At 35.4% G+C, this 17,999-nt stretch overlaps 1 protein-coding gene across 1 annotated transcript; it reads left to right on the top strand.

Moving 5' to 3' along the window:
• Positions 1–1,145: 1,145 nt before the first annotated feature.
• LOC128222565 (uncharacterized) lies at positions 1,146–12,330 on the top strand. The gene is made up of 6 exons (XM_052931643.1): positions 1,146–1,234; positions 3,860–3,937; positions 4,469–5,111; positions 5,553–5,711; positions 6,062–6,506; positions 8,968–12,330. Exons 3-6 carry the CDS (start codon positions 4,554–4,556, stop codon positions 11,424–11,426), a joined length of 3,621 nt encoding a protein of 1,206 aa, XP_052787603.1. The 5' UTR covers positions 1,146–1,234; positions 3,860–3,937; positions 4,469–4,553; the 3' UTR covers positions 11,427–12,330.
• Positions 12,331–17,999: the final 5,669 nt, after the last annotated feature.

Raw genomic sequence — 17,999 nt, forward strand, 5'->3', positions numbered from 1 at the left:
AGATTACTGCGCAAGAAAATGAGAAACATACAGGTAATTGTAATGATACCGTGAAATATCAAATTCATTAGGGAAAAGCTGGTATTTAAAATCAATAATTTAAAAAAATACAACAATATACAGGGTCGTTAAATTCAAGGTTTTAAGTCTTCATCATCAACTTAAGTATACAATGTTTTAAAATACTATCTATCACTTGTTATCGTACAACGAATAAAATATTAAAAGCATCGTACGTACATTGTTAAAAAAACAATATACAAGGCTGTTAAATTCAAGGCTCCAAGATTTCATTATCAATTAAAGTAAACAATGTTTTAAAACACGAGCTCTCACATGTTATCGTACAACAAATAAAATATAAACAGTATCATACGTCCGTGCCAGCATAACCCTTCTGCCATTCATGAACTCGTTCCTAGTTAAGTTATCTTTCCCACAATATCCAATAAAGTCGAAGCCCTCCTTGGGCGCCTACAGAAAAACTACATAATATTTCATAAAAGTTATAGCCAGCGATGCAAGACTTCAATCTATCGTTAGTGTAAGCAAGTAAATATTAGTTGTAGATAACCTTTTGTTATTGTTATTTGTTTGTTGGACGGTGTTCTTCTCCATACAACCACACGCACTGACGATTGGAAATATATACGGTCAGAAAGGAATGTCGTAAAATAGATGAACCGTACTTTCTACACGATTGCATAGTATTCAAGCTATATTAAAGGCTAAAAATGACACTTAAGAACAAAAAAGTACGTTGTAATTTGATTAACATGTATTTGGACTCAAAACATATATGAATGAATCACATCGCTTACGACACTAGCATGTTTCCCAGTTTTTACGCATTTGTCCAATTCGAAATTGTCTACAGTTGTATACTATGTACACCCCAGTAGGTTTAAAAATAGCGTTGATTGGTTGTGCTGCTGAAATACAAATCGTTAAATATTCGGACAGCATATCTAATTTTCCATGCATTTCCGTATACTCGAATAATTGTAAGAACCACTGTCAAATATATTCCTTAAACATAACTGTTATCCTTTTTTACATGTAACATTGTCCGAAATGGAGCAGACAACTGGCTGCAGTCAACAGATCCTAGGTTTACTTTACGGTAAACCTTCTGACTGCATAGAGTTCAATAGTCAGTGCGTGTGGTTGTATAGAGAATGATGACGACCTAACATCATACTTCAAGCTATGGCGGACAAGAAGTAATTTTAAGGTAATTTAGATCGTTTTCTTCAGTTACTGTTTGCAATTTCCTAAACCAAAGTAATGAAATATATTGTTAGATTAAATTACATTATTATATCTATAGATGGGTCATTAAATGTGACAGAAAGTACTGATAAATGAAACCTAAATTCTACTTCCGTTTTCAATAATGTATTCAGTAACAGTTAATTAATTAGGTGACAATTCTAGGAATTTACAATCTTAACTTATGTAGCCGAGTAAGCATAGCCATGTTACCTTATCACAAAAGGCGTTTTGTGAAGTTCAAAAGTGAATAATAACTGAAATGTTTTGTTATTCTAATTCTACTTTCGATTTCCCTACACGTACAACTGATACTATAGTATAGTATAGGGAAATCGAAAGTTGAATTAGAATAACAAAACATTGAAGTCATTATATATATACAACAAATATATAATTTTCGTAATCAATAACATGTACATGTACTTTAACGTCCTGAAATTGATCAGTATGAGTTAATTTATTACCACAATATATCAAAGCTGTTTTAGAAGGATTGTGAGTAATACAAGGAAGTCTACATCATTGTGAGACTAAACTATTTTTATTACGTAAGGCCAAACAAAGTTTTTTGTTTCCATTTAAAATAGGGTAAACAGGTAGGCAAAACTTTATTTTTTATTCTTGTTATGAACCTGAACTTCGTACCAAACCGACCTTTATGTATATCAGTATTGTAGAATTCAAATATAAAATGGTCAGATTTAAACATGTTCACTCAAAATTTGCACATACACATGTTTTAGGATTGTACAAAATCAATTATATCCACAGTATAGCATCAGTCTGGTTAGTAGTAAATAAAATTTGTATATTTTGTTTAAATTGAAACTGGTTGTTTATTATAAGGCCAAACAAAATGGTTTGGTTAGGGTTACATTCTTTTCAAAAACAGGTAGGGTAGGTAGGCTTTTTATTTTTTATTACACTTTATACAAGAACGTAACTGTCATCTTTTCGAATGGTGTTAAATTAATATTCTGCACAATGTGTTAAAGGTTTAAAAGTACATGTTAAACACAGTCTTAAATATATTTATTTTTTTATTTATTTTTTTCATCTGACTTTAAAAACGGTTGGGTCGGGTAACCCGAAACAAATATATTGTTTTTAGACCTTAGCTTCTTTTTGTATGATAGTACAGTTCAAAAGTATTTTTTCTTCGAAGTTATTCATTATTAAATAAGTTTTGATTCTGCTATTAGCTCTAGACATTAGTACAAAGCTATGCATTATAATTAATAGTACACAAGGCTTTTGAGGTCAATAAGCTTTCGATTACATTTGACTTGAGCACAACTTTGAATATTAAACTTAATTATATTAATCAGGTAGTAAGTGTTTTGTGTTTATGCTTCCGACTGTCTGAAGACTGTCTGTCTGTCACCATGGTTCCTTATCATTGACTAATAAATGCTTAGGTCCAGAGATCTTACACATGGTATACAGGTTAGATATGACCAGTAGATGTATTGCTTTATTGATATGTATGTCAAAGGTCAAGGCCTTGGTTACCTTTAGTTGAATATCTGTTAGAGACGTTGGGTCCAGAGATCTGAAACGTTGTTGACGGGTTGGATATGACCAGTAGATGTATTGCTTTAGAGATGTGTAGGTCAAAGGTCAAGGCCATGGTTACCTTTTGTTAAATATATGTCAGGGACGTTGGGTCCAGAGATCTAAAACGTTGTAGACAGGTTGGATATGACCAGTAGATGTATTGCTTTAGTGATGTGTAGGTCAATGGTCAAGGCCATGGTTACCTTTTGTTAAATATATGTCAGGGACGTTGGGTCCAGAGATCTAAAACGTTGAAGACAGGTTGGATATGACCAGCAGATGTATTGCTTTAGTGATGTGTAGGTCAAAGGTCAAGGCCATGGTTACCTTTTGTTAAATATATGTCAGAGACGTTGGGTCCAGAGATCTTAAACGTTGTAGACAGGTTGGATATGACCAGTAGATGTATTGCTTTAGTGATGTGTAGGTCAAAGGTCAAGGCCATGGTGACTTTAGTTGAATATCTGTTAGAGACGTTGGGTCCAGGGATCGTAAACATTGTAGACAGGTTGGACATCCTATTGATTTTTAGGTTAGAAGCATAGTTCAAAGTTCAAGATCGTGGTGACCTTGGGCTGGTAATCTTTTTCCGATCAACAACTAAAGAACGCTGACGCCAATGGACCTCAAAGTTGTTGGGCAGGTTAAAGCTGGGTGTAAACTTTAAGCTTGTTCCTGGTATGATTGTGAGAGTACAGCTTTAGGACCCTGGTGGTCAATAAATGTAAGTGAAGGCCCTGTCGAGAGGCAACAATGCTAAGGCCAAAAACACAACGTCACAACTTAATTACTGTTACATAATTCACATGCATCCAAATAAGGGATGGAATATTTGTTGAGAAAAAAATGCATATCAATATTCCCATCGCGAATCGTGATTCCATATTCAATTTAGTCTTGTGAATAGTTTATCAAATGCATCCTTATTGTAATCATTATTTCATTTTTAGACATCATCCTTTATGTTTGACAAACGATTGGAATTATATTTATTAGTCTCTGAATAACTTTTAGTTTTCCTTTTTAGCTCGACTGGCTCAAGGAATATGAAAGTTAAACTACGCACCATTGGCGTTGTCATCACACCTTGGATAAGGTTTCACATGTAAGAAGATTTAAGTTAATATCTCATTTTTGCAATGCAACTTATTTTTCAGCTTTAAGCTTAAAAAGTTCAGTTAAAAGTTTGCTTGTAAGCACACATATCTTAAGAATATCAGCAACAACTTGATGTATAACATTGAGACAATGGTTCTGAACCATCCATCTAACTTAATAAATCAAATAAAATAATCGTATTTTGCAAATAATGGCGACGTAGGAATTATGGTTTAAGTTTTGCATGTAACCACACATAAGTAAATTCCTCAGCAAACACTTCATGTATTGCAGTTAAATTTTGGATAAGAGTTCCCATTTATGCAACCTTCATACATTATCAAGATAAATAACTCTCTTAAACATATAATGCAAATCTTGGCCCGTAATTATGCGACGTTGAGGACTGTTCAAGTATTTGCATCTCGGCATACTTAATAATTATGCATTACAGCTTTAGTCAAGGGTTTTAATTCAAGTCAGATATATTTCTTCAACGAAACACACACTAGTTCGTTATGTTTGGTGTGATATTCAGGTAATTCCAACAATTCCTGCAACGTCAGACAGTGTGGAGTCGAGATTGACTTCACTGACGTTTCAGCGTGAGGCTCAGTACGCAAATGGCTTCGTATAAAGACATTCTAAAAGAAAAAGATAACCAGAACTGGCTTAAAGGATCCCTCGCCTTCAGGATCACAAAGGCTGGCCTACGAGGCCTAGTTGAGGGGGACTCCCGCCGCGTTCAGCAAAAGATCCACTCTTCAGTCCTCCAACCCAGGCACCACACTCCTGGGCAAACATGCAGCCTCTGTCAGACAGAAAATATCTTTCAGTGTCCAACAAAAGGACTGTGCTCACATCCGCGAAACTGCAAGTTCCACAACTCTCCATTGAAGATATACCGACCTTGCCCCTCACAGATTTGCGATGTCTTTCGGGATGAAATATGGACTGCCCACAGATATGGTGGACCGTCTTGGAAGAATACCAAAGCCGACCAATGGTGTACAAACCATTGGGAAGTTGCAAAATGCTTTATGCCACCGGATGGCTACTATGATGTCACTTCGTACGACGAGACAGACTTTAATGGTATCATTAGTGTTATGATCAACTGTACGGAGCTCCAACAGAATATGTCGTTCCCTATTAGCAACCAACCCAACACATTAACTGAGGTAATATATACACGCTCTGTTTTTGCAAGTGTATTAGAATAAACATTACCGTACGAATTTTGGTTTGAGCAGGTAGATGCACTAGTACAAGTAGGGAAATTATTTTGTGATGTTTGTGTTTGGTATAGACAGTGTTTGTTCGTAAACGTTTAAACAAGCTCTAATTTAGGTTTGGCACTATGACATAATGAACAAAGTGGTTTATTAAACACAAACTACATATACAGTATATGCATGCTTTTAGGTTTTTGATAAAGGCGTACATGGAGAAATGTTAACTGTTAAGTTCAAAGGCGATACGTTTATGTCAATGTCATCGGAAAATAATTTTACTCAAGTATCTTGCATATTTGTTAATAAGGTCTATATATATAATTACAAGTACTTGATAATATAGTCATAATTTCATAAAAAAAATAAAAGACATATAATTGATTTTAGGCTCGTGATATAGGCCGCAGTATTCGCCATTCCCCGGATCTCAAGGTGACAGACACAGACCTAGCTGGCTACTTCGCCACTTTGAACACGCTTCTGACAGACTCTACATTTCTGGCAAAGGACAAGGATGCCCAGCAAGCTGTCCTTGAACTGAAACAGGTTAATGTTTGTGTTTCTTTGATAGAAGGAGCTCAACGTGGACTTTCATAAAGTTAAACATGCTTTTAATCTTTATTAAAATGTTGTTGTTTTCTGTCAGGAAAAGCATATATAACAATTATGATATATTAAAGTAGATAAGTGTCTAAAATAAGTTATTATTTTCAATACTTAACATACTAGTACTATAATACAGCTTGCTACAGAAGCAATTATTGACGTATTGAAATAATTTAAAATTAGTTATTTAGCTGTGATGTTATTCCCAAGTCCATGCCAAACCGTCAGTAAATGTGTATTTTCAAATACGTAAAATTGATTTTGTAGACAAATAATCTGAACGTTTACAGCTTGAAACAGACGCACTTCCAATATCAACCGAAGACGTTCGTGAACTATTAGAAGAAGCTAGAGCGACGATAGAAGCTGGCAAACGTCAGATAGAAACCGGAAAGAAAGAGCTAGAATGCGTTGTGTCGCACGGTAAAACTGCCATTGAAACTGGAATCCGTAAATTAGATGAAACGGTGTCTCAGGGCAAAGCGGTCATGGAATCAGGTACTCGTCGACTGGAAGAAAAGTTTTCGGAGTGTCAGACTGTCTTCGAAACCAGAAAGCTTCAACTAGAAGATGCAATGACAACTGCTAGGATGGCTACAGAAAGAGGGAAACTCGAGATTGAAGATGCAGTTGCAAAGAGTAGAGACGCTGTTGAAGTCGGTAAAAGAGAGGTGGACGAAGCCTTGCAGAGGATAAAAGCCGTTTCTTCCATGTCAGAAGCAGAACAAAGAGAAGGTAATTGTCTAAATCTAGAAGCATAATAGAACAATATTGGGAAACATATGTGTACACTCATTCTGATATTAAGATGGAAATTAATTTCATTGTTATGTGTATCAGGTTATGGCACATCAGGTTATGGCACTTTAAGTTTAATGTAAATATTCCGTCCATGGAAAAAATACAAATATCCCGATAAGTGTTTTGAGGATATTAACATTTTATTTAGTATTTGTTTGTTTTAAATGGTTAATTGAACGGATGTAGGTCTTCGCAGTAAAACTGATTAAATAATTGAGTAATTAATATAAACGAAAACTTGTAAATAATTAAAGAAAATACACAATCAAAAATAGAAAATAATAAATTATGTTTTCTGTGTATCCAATGAAAAGCATAACACATCTTTGTGGTTTGTGGTTACAGACTTGTTAAAAATAAGTGTTCTTCAATGACACCAATTTTCAAGATGGGCCTCATGTTAAGGGACGTAAATGGTAAATGAAAACTAAGAAATTTAAATCATCAGTTGTAACATACACGTTTGCAATTTCCTATCAGTGTGAAAGCAGATGATGCTTAAATTGATTAAATAAAAACAGAAGCATACTTTAAACTCACTTGTGGCTAAGTAAATTGAAATCGTTGCATAAAACCCCCGACAAACATAGTTTGAAGGTGGATATATTGGAGTCACACTATGCTTGGTCGGTCTGTCGGTACTACACAAGATTCCTTTTCCAGGGCATGGAGCATTACTTGAAAAATGTTTGTGGTATTGATTTCAAACTTCAAATACAGATGGATGCCATATAGGAAGCAATGAATAAGGACAATATCTTTCGGTTCACTTTTTCGAGTTATTGCCCTTTGTAAATTTTCATTCACAGTTTTGTCCTTAGCATAACATGAAAAGTTTAAAAGGTATTAACTTCAAATTCTATATACAGATATATCCCGTTGTGGAGGAGTGCAGTTCTCAGGGGGACCATAACTCTGCCTGCATCATTGTTTGTGTTTTTTGTGTGCTTTGTACAGTTTCATTGGTATTTTTTGTCGAAAGAAATAGTTGGTTTTGTTCTTATTTCACATGGGGATAATGCAGGTTGTGACTGCTCTTGTTGATTAAAAGGTCTATGGGTCAAAGATCAAGGTCTTGGTGACCGCGAGCTAAACATTCGTTTCCGATCAATAGCTGAAGAACGCTTAGGCCATGAGACCTCAAATTTGGTAGGCTTGTTGATAAATGCAGACGAAACCTATTGATTTTAGGTCAGTAGTCAACGATAAGAATGATTATGACTTCGACCTAAAAACTGTTTAACTTCAGAACGCTTATGCCAAAAGACGATTTAATATTCACTCCATTTTGCAGTCACTTTACATTTCCATGTACAGTCTTTGCCTTGGAAATGTTACAGAATAATATTTCCAAACGTCTTGGAAAGATATGGTAGGTTTTCATGAAAATTGGTTACATACTCAGGCCCAAAAACTAATAACTATATGTCCAACGAGGACTTTCGGAGGCATAAGACACGTTATGATCACAGCTGTTGTTGATATTTGTCGTCAAACTTTTGTCTGGACTATCTTTGCTGGATGGGATTTGATACTTCATACAATAGTAGAGCACAACGAAGGAAGTGCAATATACAAGAACTATAATTCTATTTAAGCTGATTACAAGTTATTGCCCTTTGTAACATTTTTTGTCTTAAGCTTAACTTAAAAACTACTGGATGAAATGTTCATACATTGGTTAGCCACAAATAAATGAAGTACATTGTATCAGAACCATACCTCTGTCTTCACAAGTTAAAGAGTTATTGAAGTTGTAACGTTTTCTTTTCAGCAGCATTACTTCTAAACTCCTCAATTGATTTTAATTAAACATCATACTTTGGGCATTGCAGTGTATAAAAAAACTTTATCTTGACTCATTACGGACTTATTGCCCTTTGTTACATTTCATTATTAGTCACAGCAGATAACTTTTATGGAAGAACCATGCTGATGTTAACATGTAATTCAAACAAAGGAAGTTTTATTGCATTTCATGGTATTTCCACTGCTCTTTTGTTTATTTCGCTTAAATCAAAATGTCCTTCAGTATAACTTTTTGTTTCACATATATATATATAAAGAGTGCCATATAAACTTGTACACTGCAGCAGATTAACATACCATTATTTTCTAACTTTTAAAAAATACAATCCGTAAATGAAAATAACACTCAACATCATGGTCATTTCCCTGCCAATTTCTATGATGGTGGCGTTTTGGGGTATTAATCACGTTCAGTGATAGCTCTAATTTGGCCTGGTTGATTTATGTTCGTTTTAGAATATGTGGCTAAAGAAACATTTGTAGAAGTTTGTAACATTTATCGACATTAACATCCAGTGCAGCGTGAATATGTAGCGAGAATTCACATGCAGTATATTTGTATGACGTTAACTTATATTATTCACAGATCTACGTCAACGGCTAGTCAAGTTTTATCAGAAGCAACTCAACAGCGCACCCATATCGCCCCTGCTGTCGGACAAGGCCGAGAGGCTGGATAAGTTTTACGTCCCTCCGAAGATCGTGGCGAAAGACCATAGAAGAGTTGGAGACGATCGACAACACAACGGTTCTCCTATTTCCACTTACAAACAGATTTTCTATACAGATCAGGGATTGGCCAATACAGTTTTCCTTGTCGGCGAGGCAGGGATGGGGAAGTCATCATTTTCCGCTATGAGCACAATAAAGTGGGCTTCACAGTTTTCTGTATCGATTAGAGACTCTGCAGAAAAGGGTTTTGATCAAGATGAAGAAGAGAAGAACCCTTTTGAATGTCCGCTATTGAACGACAAGGGTTTAGATCAGGGAATAGGAGTGAGGAACGTCTCTGCTTGGAGGTCATTGGATGGCTCCGTACGTTTAAAATTTCATGTCCCAAAAGAATATCATGAACTATTACGTTCATTGTCTGATAATGATAAACCGTATGTACAGTCTTATAAGAAGGAATTTTGTGAATTATTGGCAAAGCCTATGTATGATCTTCTTCAAGACGAGGACACTCTTAAAGAAATCGAGTTTATGTTTCACCTTAAACTGAGAGATTGCTGTGAAACCTGTGAACTGTCAGACATGATTCGAGATCAGCTCATCAACAGTATATACCCTCCAGAAGAGAGGGTCGCTGGCTACTCAACACTAAATCGTGTGTTGTCAAACCGAAAGTGTGTCATCATAGCAGATGGGCTGGATGAATGGTCGCATCCTACTGAAACAAAGTGTGGATGTTCGCTAGAAGACAAAGCTATTCCTCATTTATCGCAAACGTTGGATGCAACTGTTTTGATAACATCGAGACCCTGGCGAATGTCCCAAACCCGTGTTAAAGACACAAAAATAGGAACATACTTAGAAATAAAGGGAGTGTTAAACACACAGCAATTGGTTCAGAAAACGCTAATTTGCATGAATGAACGAGTTGCAGAAAAGAGAAGATGTCTTGATTTTATCATATTTGTTGCCAGAAAGAAACTTATGCATCTTATTTCAGTGCCTATCATAATATTGTTGCTAGTTTGTCTGTTGATTGAGGGAGTACATGAATCATTGTCGCTGTGTGACATATACGCATACATGATGGACATGATGTTTGGGAGAAAATCGCTCCCTGTGCCTAGGGTTGCGCCCGAAAGCACTCCGTTGCTTCAATGTTTCAAGCAAACTGAACATGTAAAAAAGTACTACAATATCGTCTTGAAACTGGCACAACTTGCCTTCGAGAAATTGTTTTCGAGGGACAAAAAATCATCCCTGGTGTTTCAAAATGTAGACTGCTTGAAACCAGAGGAATTCCTGTTCGTTCTGAAGTCGGGTGTCATGCGAGAAACAAAGTCTCAATCTCTAATTAGAAGATCATCGAGTTTCTCATTTATCCACAAAACAATACAGGAATTCCTTGCTGCAGTTCACATTGCTTACCATACCGAAGATATTCAAAGAATAATTAAGCCAAATTATCATGAATCAATTCAGGAGTTCTTAGGTTCAAATCAATCATTGGAGAATGGTTCAATGAGAAAGTCTGATGTCTCGCAGGTTTTCATCTTCATGTGTGGTCTAAACAGAAAAGCTGCACAAGATATTTCTGATATGATGTCAATTGCTGTACTGGAGCACCGTGACTGGCAAGGTGCTTCATATATGCACTGCGGGTTGGGTATCGAAGTACAACACGCAATGTGTTCTGGTTATAGAGAATCAAAAGCCAACAATGTACAGAATATTCAACTGACACTAGTTAGCCTTTATATTCATCATCAGGCTAGAGATTTGCCAACCTTAAAAACCTTGATTTCGATGAACAAGTCTCAGATACAACATATATTTATCCAGGTTACACCGGAGAAGATCAGCGAAGAGGAGCTCCAGGATTGGTTCACCAGCTCAAAGGACACACTTACTCATGCGGAAATAAATTACCGTGTTGGACAATATGACCTTTCTGCTTGCTGCCGTCTACGTTATTTGTCAATTGAAAGCACCCTGACATCGAATATCAGGATAAATACGACAAGTTTAGTAGTGTTGAAGTTACAGGATGTTTCGGAAAAGGTTGAAAGTAGTATTTTACAGTCATTAGAACACAAATGTGAGCAATTGATGACATTCAACATTGGACGTATTAAGAACGTTAGGTCATTTTGTAAGACACTTCCCAAGCTGAATCATTTAAAAGAAATAAGGATCGATGATACAACCCTCGGCGATCACTCACTACTCCTCCCGCCCTGTGTCAACGTTGTTAACATGAACGTCGTGATAATGTCACCGCGATGCTGGAGGGATCTGGAGGAGAGGGTGGCGAACTGCTCTCACCCTGTGCATCTCTTTCGTTTCTGTTGCACTTCGAAACCGATCGCATAATTTGAAGACATCAAACGGTGTTGATGCTGTTGATGATGATGATGATGATGATGATGATGATGGATTTTTTGAGTTTATAAGATGATTAGATTCTTAAGTGAGAATGTGAACTTTTTATTGTATGCTTAAACCTTTATGTTGGTTGGTATTTAATGGCAATCGTGCACTGAAGTATTGATGACTTTAAGCCATTCCGGAAATAACGTCATTAACAAGTTTAGGGCGCGCTTCCGTCGGACTAGGCCAACAGGACGGTCAACAGCTTCAAATCAGTGAGTGTATCAACACCTGTGAGATATTTTTTGAATCTCGCTGATGACATTCTACAAACCAGCGAAAAGCATTAAATAAAAGGAATGCTTTGTATAATACGTTGTAATGCTTAATATGAATAAATATAATATTCAATATGCTATAAAATATTCATCCTGATAAGCAAAGTATTTGGAGAAGAACTTTTTTGAAATATATTTATCTTTCGTTCTAATCCTTTTCTAGATTGTACATGTGTTTTCTGTTTGTCTTTATCTTATGTGTGTCCACGCTGATGAATAAAATTTGTTTAAACTAAAGTAATATTTGTTTCACAAAATGTTGAACCAAAGGCCGTTTTATGGTTTCCTTCCTACATTTCCTCTATATCATATAATATTTTTCAAGGATTTAATGTATATTGGTTTGTTTACCCCGGGTTTTACTAGGTGAAAGTGGGTGGTATTGGAATCACGTGCGTCGTTATATGATATGCCGTGCACAAGACCCATTTTCCAACCTTCAAGATCAAAGTAACTTCTGAACTATGTTTTGCTATATAAGGCACACTCATAATATTTCGTGTCGGGTCAATATCTTTCACCATAACATGAGGATGTGTTGCGCTCAACGCCTATACCTTCAATCAAAGTCAAGGTAACAGCAACCTTTTGACCTTAGTATGATTTGCTACATAAACCTTGTGTCTTGGAACAATGCCAATATTTTCCAATCTTCCTCATGTGTCTACATAATAGACACTTCTGTGGCACATTGATATTCAGTGAAACACGTTCCACTTACTTTTTTTTCTTTTCAGGCGGTGCTATTAATTACATTATGTGATAGTCCTAAATTTTAATAGTACACCGATAGTTCATACTAGACTTGAAAACCACATGTTTATCTATTTTCGGTTATACCTTGCCTTTTCCTTGTCACAATAAGTATACTTATGAATAAATGTAACATGTAATTGTTGTTTAACGACAGCTGTCCTAAAAGTCTGAGACACATTCTATGTCTCAGCCCCCCAACGTACGTCATATTGCTATGAAACCTTTCCATAATATTTAATTAAATTGAGTTAACAAAACCTTGATTTATTCATTATAAACTAGTCAAGGATATTGGCACACTCCATACATCATCATTTTGTCCTAAGAAAGGTCAAAGTTCTTAGTCCTTTAATGTTTATTAATGATTTACATGAGGCCGGACTTTTCATCGAACTAGCGGGCGGACGGGCGTCATTTCCGTGTCGTATACAACTATTAAGCGTTTTATTTTCCATGTCATATTAGATAAACTCACTCATAAATACAACAGTTTGTGATCGATCTTCATTAAACTCGGTCGAAGTATTTATCAACATAGTATTCATGACCAGCATGAATATTGTTCATTTCGGGTCAAAAACTAGGTCAATCGGTCAAATCAAGGAAAAAATTGCATTCAAAAAGATGTTATCTTCAAAAAGCTCGGTATAAAAATATTGACAACATGATATTACGGACCATTGTGAATAAAGGTCATCTTTGGTTCAAATCGTGGACTCTAAGTCAAATCACGAAAAAGGTGCGTATTGCAAAAATGAACCCGGCTTTTATTTGGTGTCCGCATTAACTTTTAGTTTATGATATAATTTCACATTTGTATAATGATAAATCCCAAAACTGTTGTAAAGCCGTCAAAAATGTTACAATATAATGTTTTTGCATAGTTTAACTGTGAATGTCAGCGCGTAATGTACTTAACATTTAAATGAACTAACCAAACAAATACGTTACTTACATTAACGCGTCAAAGCAATAATATGGACACTTTCCGCAAAAATAAAAGTACTGAGTTGCAGTAGAAGCATAAATATCTGAATAAAGCAACAATGAAACTAGATAAAAAGTTCAATGTAATAGTTACATTACATAAAGTAAAACTGTAATGAATAAGAATAAGAATGGGCGGCGTAAGTGAAGGTCTAAGTCTATTTGCCTTAGAATACAACCCCATTTGCCGACACATTGTCAGCACACAATCTGACGCAGGGAGTGAGTATCGGGTGCCTGGCAGTAGGTGGACCTTTAAACAACCGCGAAAGTTGAAATTCTTATTGATTAAGCCTAGTACTTAATGATTGCCTAGCTGCAATTTTATTGGTTAAAAATGTAGGTCGTACTCTAATTGGCGCTTTTAAAATAAACTAATGCAAAGCAGAAATGGAACAGCGTGCGCACATCGAAACAATTGTAAGGGCCCATGTTTCGTCCGGTCGACATTCTATGTATTTGTTTTTACCGGTTGGTATATTATATCCAACTGAACACATGGCCCTCAGTCTACTTCCGATTATATTAACATGTCCGAGTACTTTGGTGACGTTTACAATAAGCGGACTACACTCGGATACCAGTAGGTTTCCATGATTATAATTGAACTAGTTCCCTTTTGGGAAAAGGCCGTAAGAAATAGTTAGCTGACATGAAGTAAATTCTTAATGCTTATGAATGGGCGGAGTGAGCGTAGCGAATGAGTCCTTCTTAATTATTAAGAATTCACTTCATGCTATCTAACTGACTAAGGATTCAACCTCATTGTCTGATACATTGTCGACGCACAATCTGACGCAGTGCGTAATGTATCGGGTGAGTGGCAGTAGGTGGATTTTTTAACACGCGCGAAAGTGATTAAGTCTACTAGTTAATGGTTACCTATCTGCAATCTCATTGGCTGAAAATGTAGGCTGTATTCTAACTGATGTTAGAAAAACTCGTGGTATAATCCCTTTTCATGTCTTTTATTGATTGCACTGTTTCTCTTTCGCTTCTTTATGATGTATCGTGCAAATATATATTCATGCAATAACTATGATTGCATTAAAACGTTTATTTTTAATAGTTTCCCCAGAAATGCTTGTGTATTACAATGTACAGTATGCATTAGAATTGAATTTTGCATTTGTTAAATAACAACTTATACAACATACAATCAATGCACAATCCAACAGATACAAAAATATGTTGTTTTAAACAGTACTTCAGAAACCTTTTATTTCACATCTGTTCTTTTATTTATTATATACATAACCCTGTTAACACATATTTGGTCCACAAGAATTTTCCTCCTGAAATGCAGTAATAAAAGATGCAGAAACCTTAAAAAAATGTTTAGTCACTGTAAATATATACTCCATTGGAACACTTGCCACTATTTTACAGAAAATGCTTAACTTGGAAACAATACTCGACAGCTTTCTTCTGCAATAACATTACATCCAGTACCACAAAATAGAGGTATAATATGTTTGACAACTTAAACAGTTATAAAGTTTTAATATTTCTAGCCACGTATATACTCCCGCGTACGCTTAAGAGAGAGAATAAATTAATATTAGTAATCGTGTTTCATTATTAATGGAGAGTAAGGGACGGGTATGGTATCGCCCGCTGCTGTTTTTAATCGAAATTTAAAAAAAATCCTTTGTTTATTTTTGTCGCCCACTCGCTCCAGTTATGTTCGGCTAAAATCTGACGAGTTTTCATATTACTCCACGCAATGACAATACGTATAAGCAGTGGTAGTTTGTCTCCTACCATAAAATGATGCCTCTTGCAGGCACAAAGGTTCTAATAATTTCAGTTGTTTCTTTGTCATTGATGGTGACAACATCAATGAGATTGAAATTTCTCATGTAATTGATGACTGAACAAGAAGTTCTGTTTTTGCATTCTCACCAACATTGCAGTATGCTCACGGCCGTCTTGTAGACGTGTGGTGTGTGTGTCTCAATCTTAACATTGAATTGCAACTGGAGATGCAACTCGATTATTCCGTAAACATGATGACAAACAACACTATCGTTACACGTAAAACATGGACTTATATATTTAAATCCAAGATAATGGAACATAACAGAACAGAACATTTATTTACCAGAAGATCATAGCCGAATACCAAAAAAAATGGCGACGATTTCAAAACATGTACTGTCTGGAATACTATACAGATGAAGGAAACATAAAGCATTGTGTGGTATCCATGATTATACGTTGGATTTTGGTCGTTATCGCGACATTGCTCCTACGTCGTAAGTCCGACGATGTCTTGTCCGACGTTTAGACAACGTCGGAGTTTGACGTCTTATTTTCAAGCAATATAAAACGTCAATCCAACGTCAATTGCTTTCGGGGAATGTACACATGCGACACATACTAAAAGCATTTGATTATTCGTATTTTCAGCTGCTCAATGATCTTTCATATAACCTTTATAGATCCATCATGTAATTTTTGCCTGAATTCATTGGCAAAAACAAAATAGCTCGTATAGTAGTTGCATCAATGTAACTGACAATTGCATTGGAAAATATTAGCACATTATGCGATAAACTATTTAAAGAAATGCGAAACATACCAATTAAAATATAGAATGAACTATACATAAATTAGAAGATTAGAATTTAAATCGCAAAACTATATCAATAAATCAACCCTTCAAGTACCAAATATATTCAAATAAAATATTTATACAGATATTTCTTAGAAAATTGGATGAGAACTCGTAGGGAGAAAGAGACACTTTATGTCCTTTGAAAAGCGCGTAGAATTCGGTTTAGTTTTCTCACTTTGAAAATGGAAAGCATGCTTTCGGTAACCATCAAAGAAGTTCAGCAGTCATAAACGTCGGCTAGAAATAACCGCATGGTAACAAAGCAGATGAAAAATTATGGTCATTTGAGGCAGTAATTTATTTTTTATTTTAAGCTCATTTACATTAATCAACCCTAAATTCATCTGTTTTTCTGTGTTTTTATCGTGAAAAAATACATGTGCAAAGAGTCAGAAAATGATTAATAACGTTTGCTTGTTTTCAAAGTTGTACATGGCGTCATTGCTTTAAAAAAATGAATAAATATTGCAGTCAATTTATGAAATTTTGGTAACACTTGGCGAGGATGTTGATTTGTACAGCCGGTTAGCACAGTGGTTAGCGCACTCGCTTCTCACCAAGGCGACCAGGCCTGGGTGCATGTGAGTTTGTTCAGTGGTCACCAAGCCGCACAAGTGGGTTTACTTCGGGTACTCCGGTTCCCCTCACAACAGAAGACAACACTATCGCGCAACATCGTGCCAACGAGAGTGACTTAGTAAAAGTTATCATAACTTTCTTCACAATCGTTGTAAAATATACAATAAACTAATTAGCTAAGCTTTAAATCTATATTCATAAGTTTGTGTTATGAAATGAAAGTGGTATACACAAATAAACGCATTCAAATAAACATGATTTAACATAAAAATCAAACTCTTGCAGCACATGTACGGCATTCTTAGACATTTTAACTCAACATCTTTTCGATTGGCTGAAGTTATAGAAACTAATTTAGAAATAGATTCGATTAATGGTGAAACGAATTTAAGCCTGATAGGTGAACTATTTCAATTTGTTCAAAATGTCAAAACATACAGTCAAATTGTTTAAAATCGAACAGAATAGGATATAACATTTTTAATGTATTATCATGATTGACACATTTGGCTTTATAATTTAGGTAAAGATATCAAACTATTACCTTTAGATATGGATGTTTTATTATTAGCTAAGTGGCTACACAGTTCCACAGTTAAGAAAGCGCCATTATATCTTCCGATATTTTTTTTATCAATCAAATTAATTCAACTCATTCATTTATAGACGAAATTATATGAGATTTGAGATGATCCATCAAATGTTGAAATATGTTGTAATGTTTCCTTTAATTGATTAAAATTATAAAAACAAATGAATTATGTAAATAAGCTAGTTAAGAAGGTGTTGACTGAACATTGATTTGGATACACTTTTATACATATATTTGAGATGCTGAATGTGATGATTTCGGAAGAGCATCAACAGCACCGCATTATGTCCGTCCGCAATGGTACAATGTGTGATTCCCGTGCTGCTTGGATTGTACATGAGAATCGTTCAAGTACCTTCCATCAACCTCCTTATTGCAAAGTTCAAATACACTGTCGCTTTTGTCTATGAAAAAATAGACTTCCATCGGTGTTATCTGGGGTTAAGTTCAACGAGTTTACTGATCAAGAACGTCCTGTCCCACACTATTATGTATCCCTTATACTTGTTAGTGTTTCTGCTTTCAAACTATTGACCCATTCACAGACACTGATTCATTCTGCTACAAATTGTGTCACATTACAAGAAAGGGAAACAAAAATCTTCACAATTGGGAAAATAAGCGTGCAAAAAATGTATATGGCTCTTCCAACGATTCCAAAGACTTGAAAATCAAGACGGTATTTGAATTTGATTTCGAAATGA

This window comes from Mya arenaria, chromosome 16 (assembly GCF_026914265.1).
Source record: "Mya arenaria isolate MELC-2E11 chromosome 16, ASM2691426v1".
Taxonomy (NCBI): domain Eukaryota; kingdom Metazoa; phylum Mollusca; class Bivalvia; order Myida; family Myidae; genus Mya; species Mya arenaria.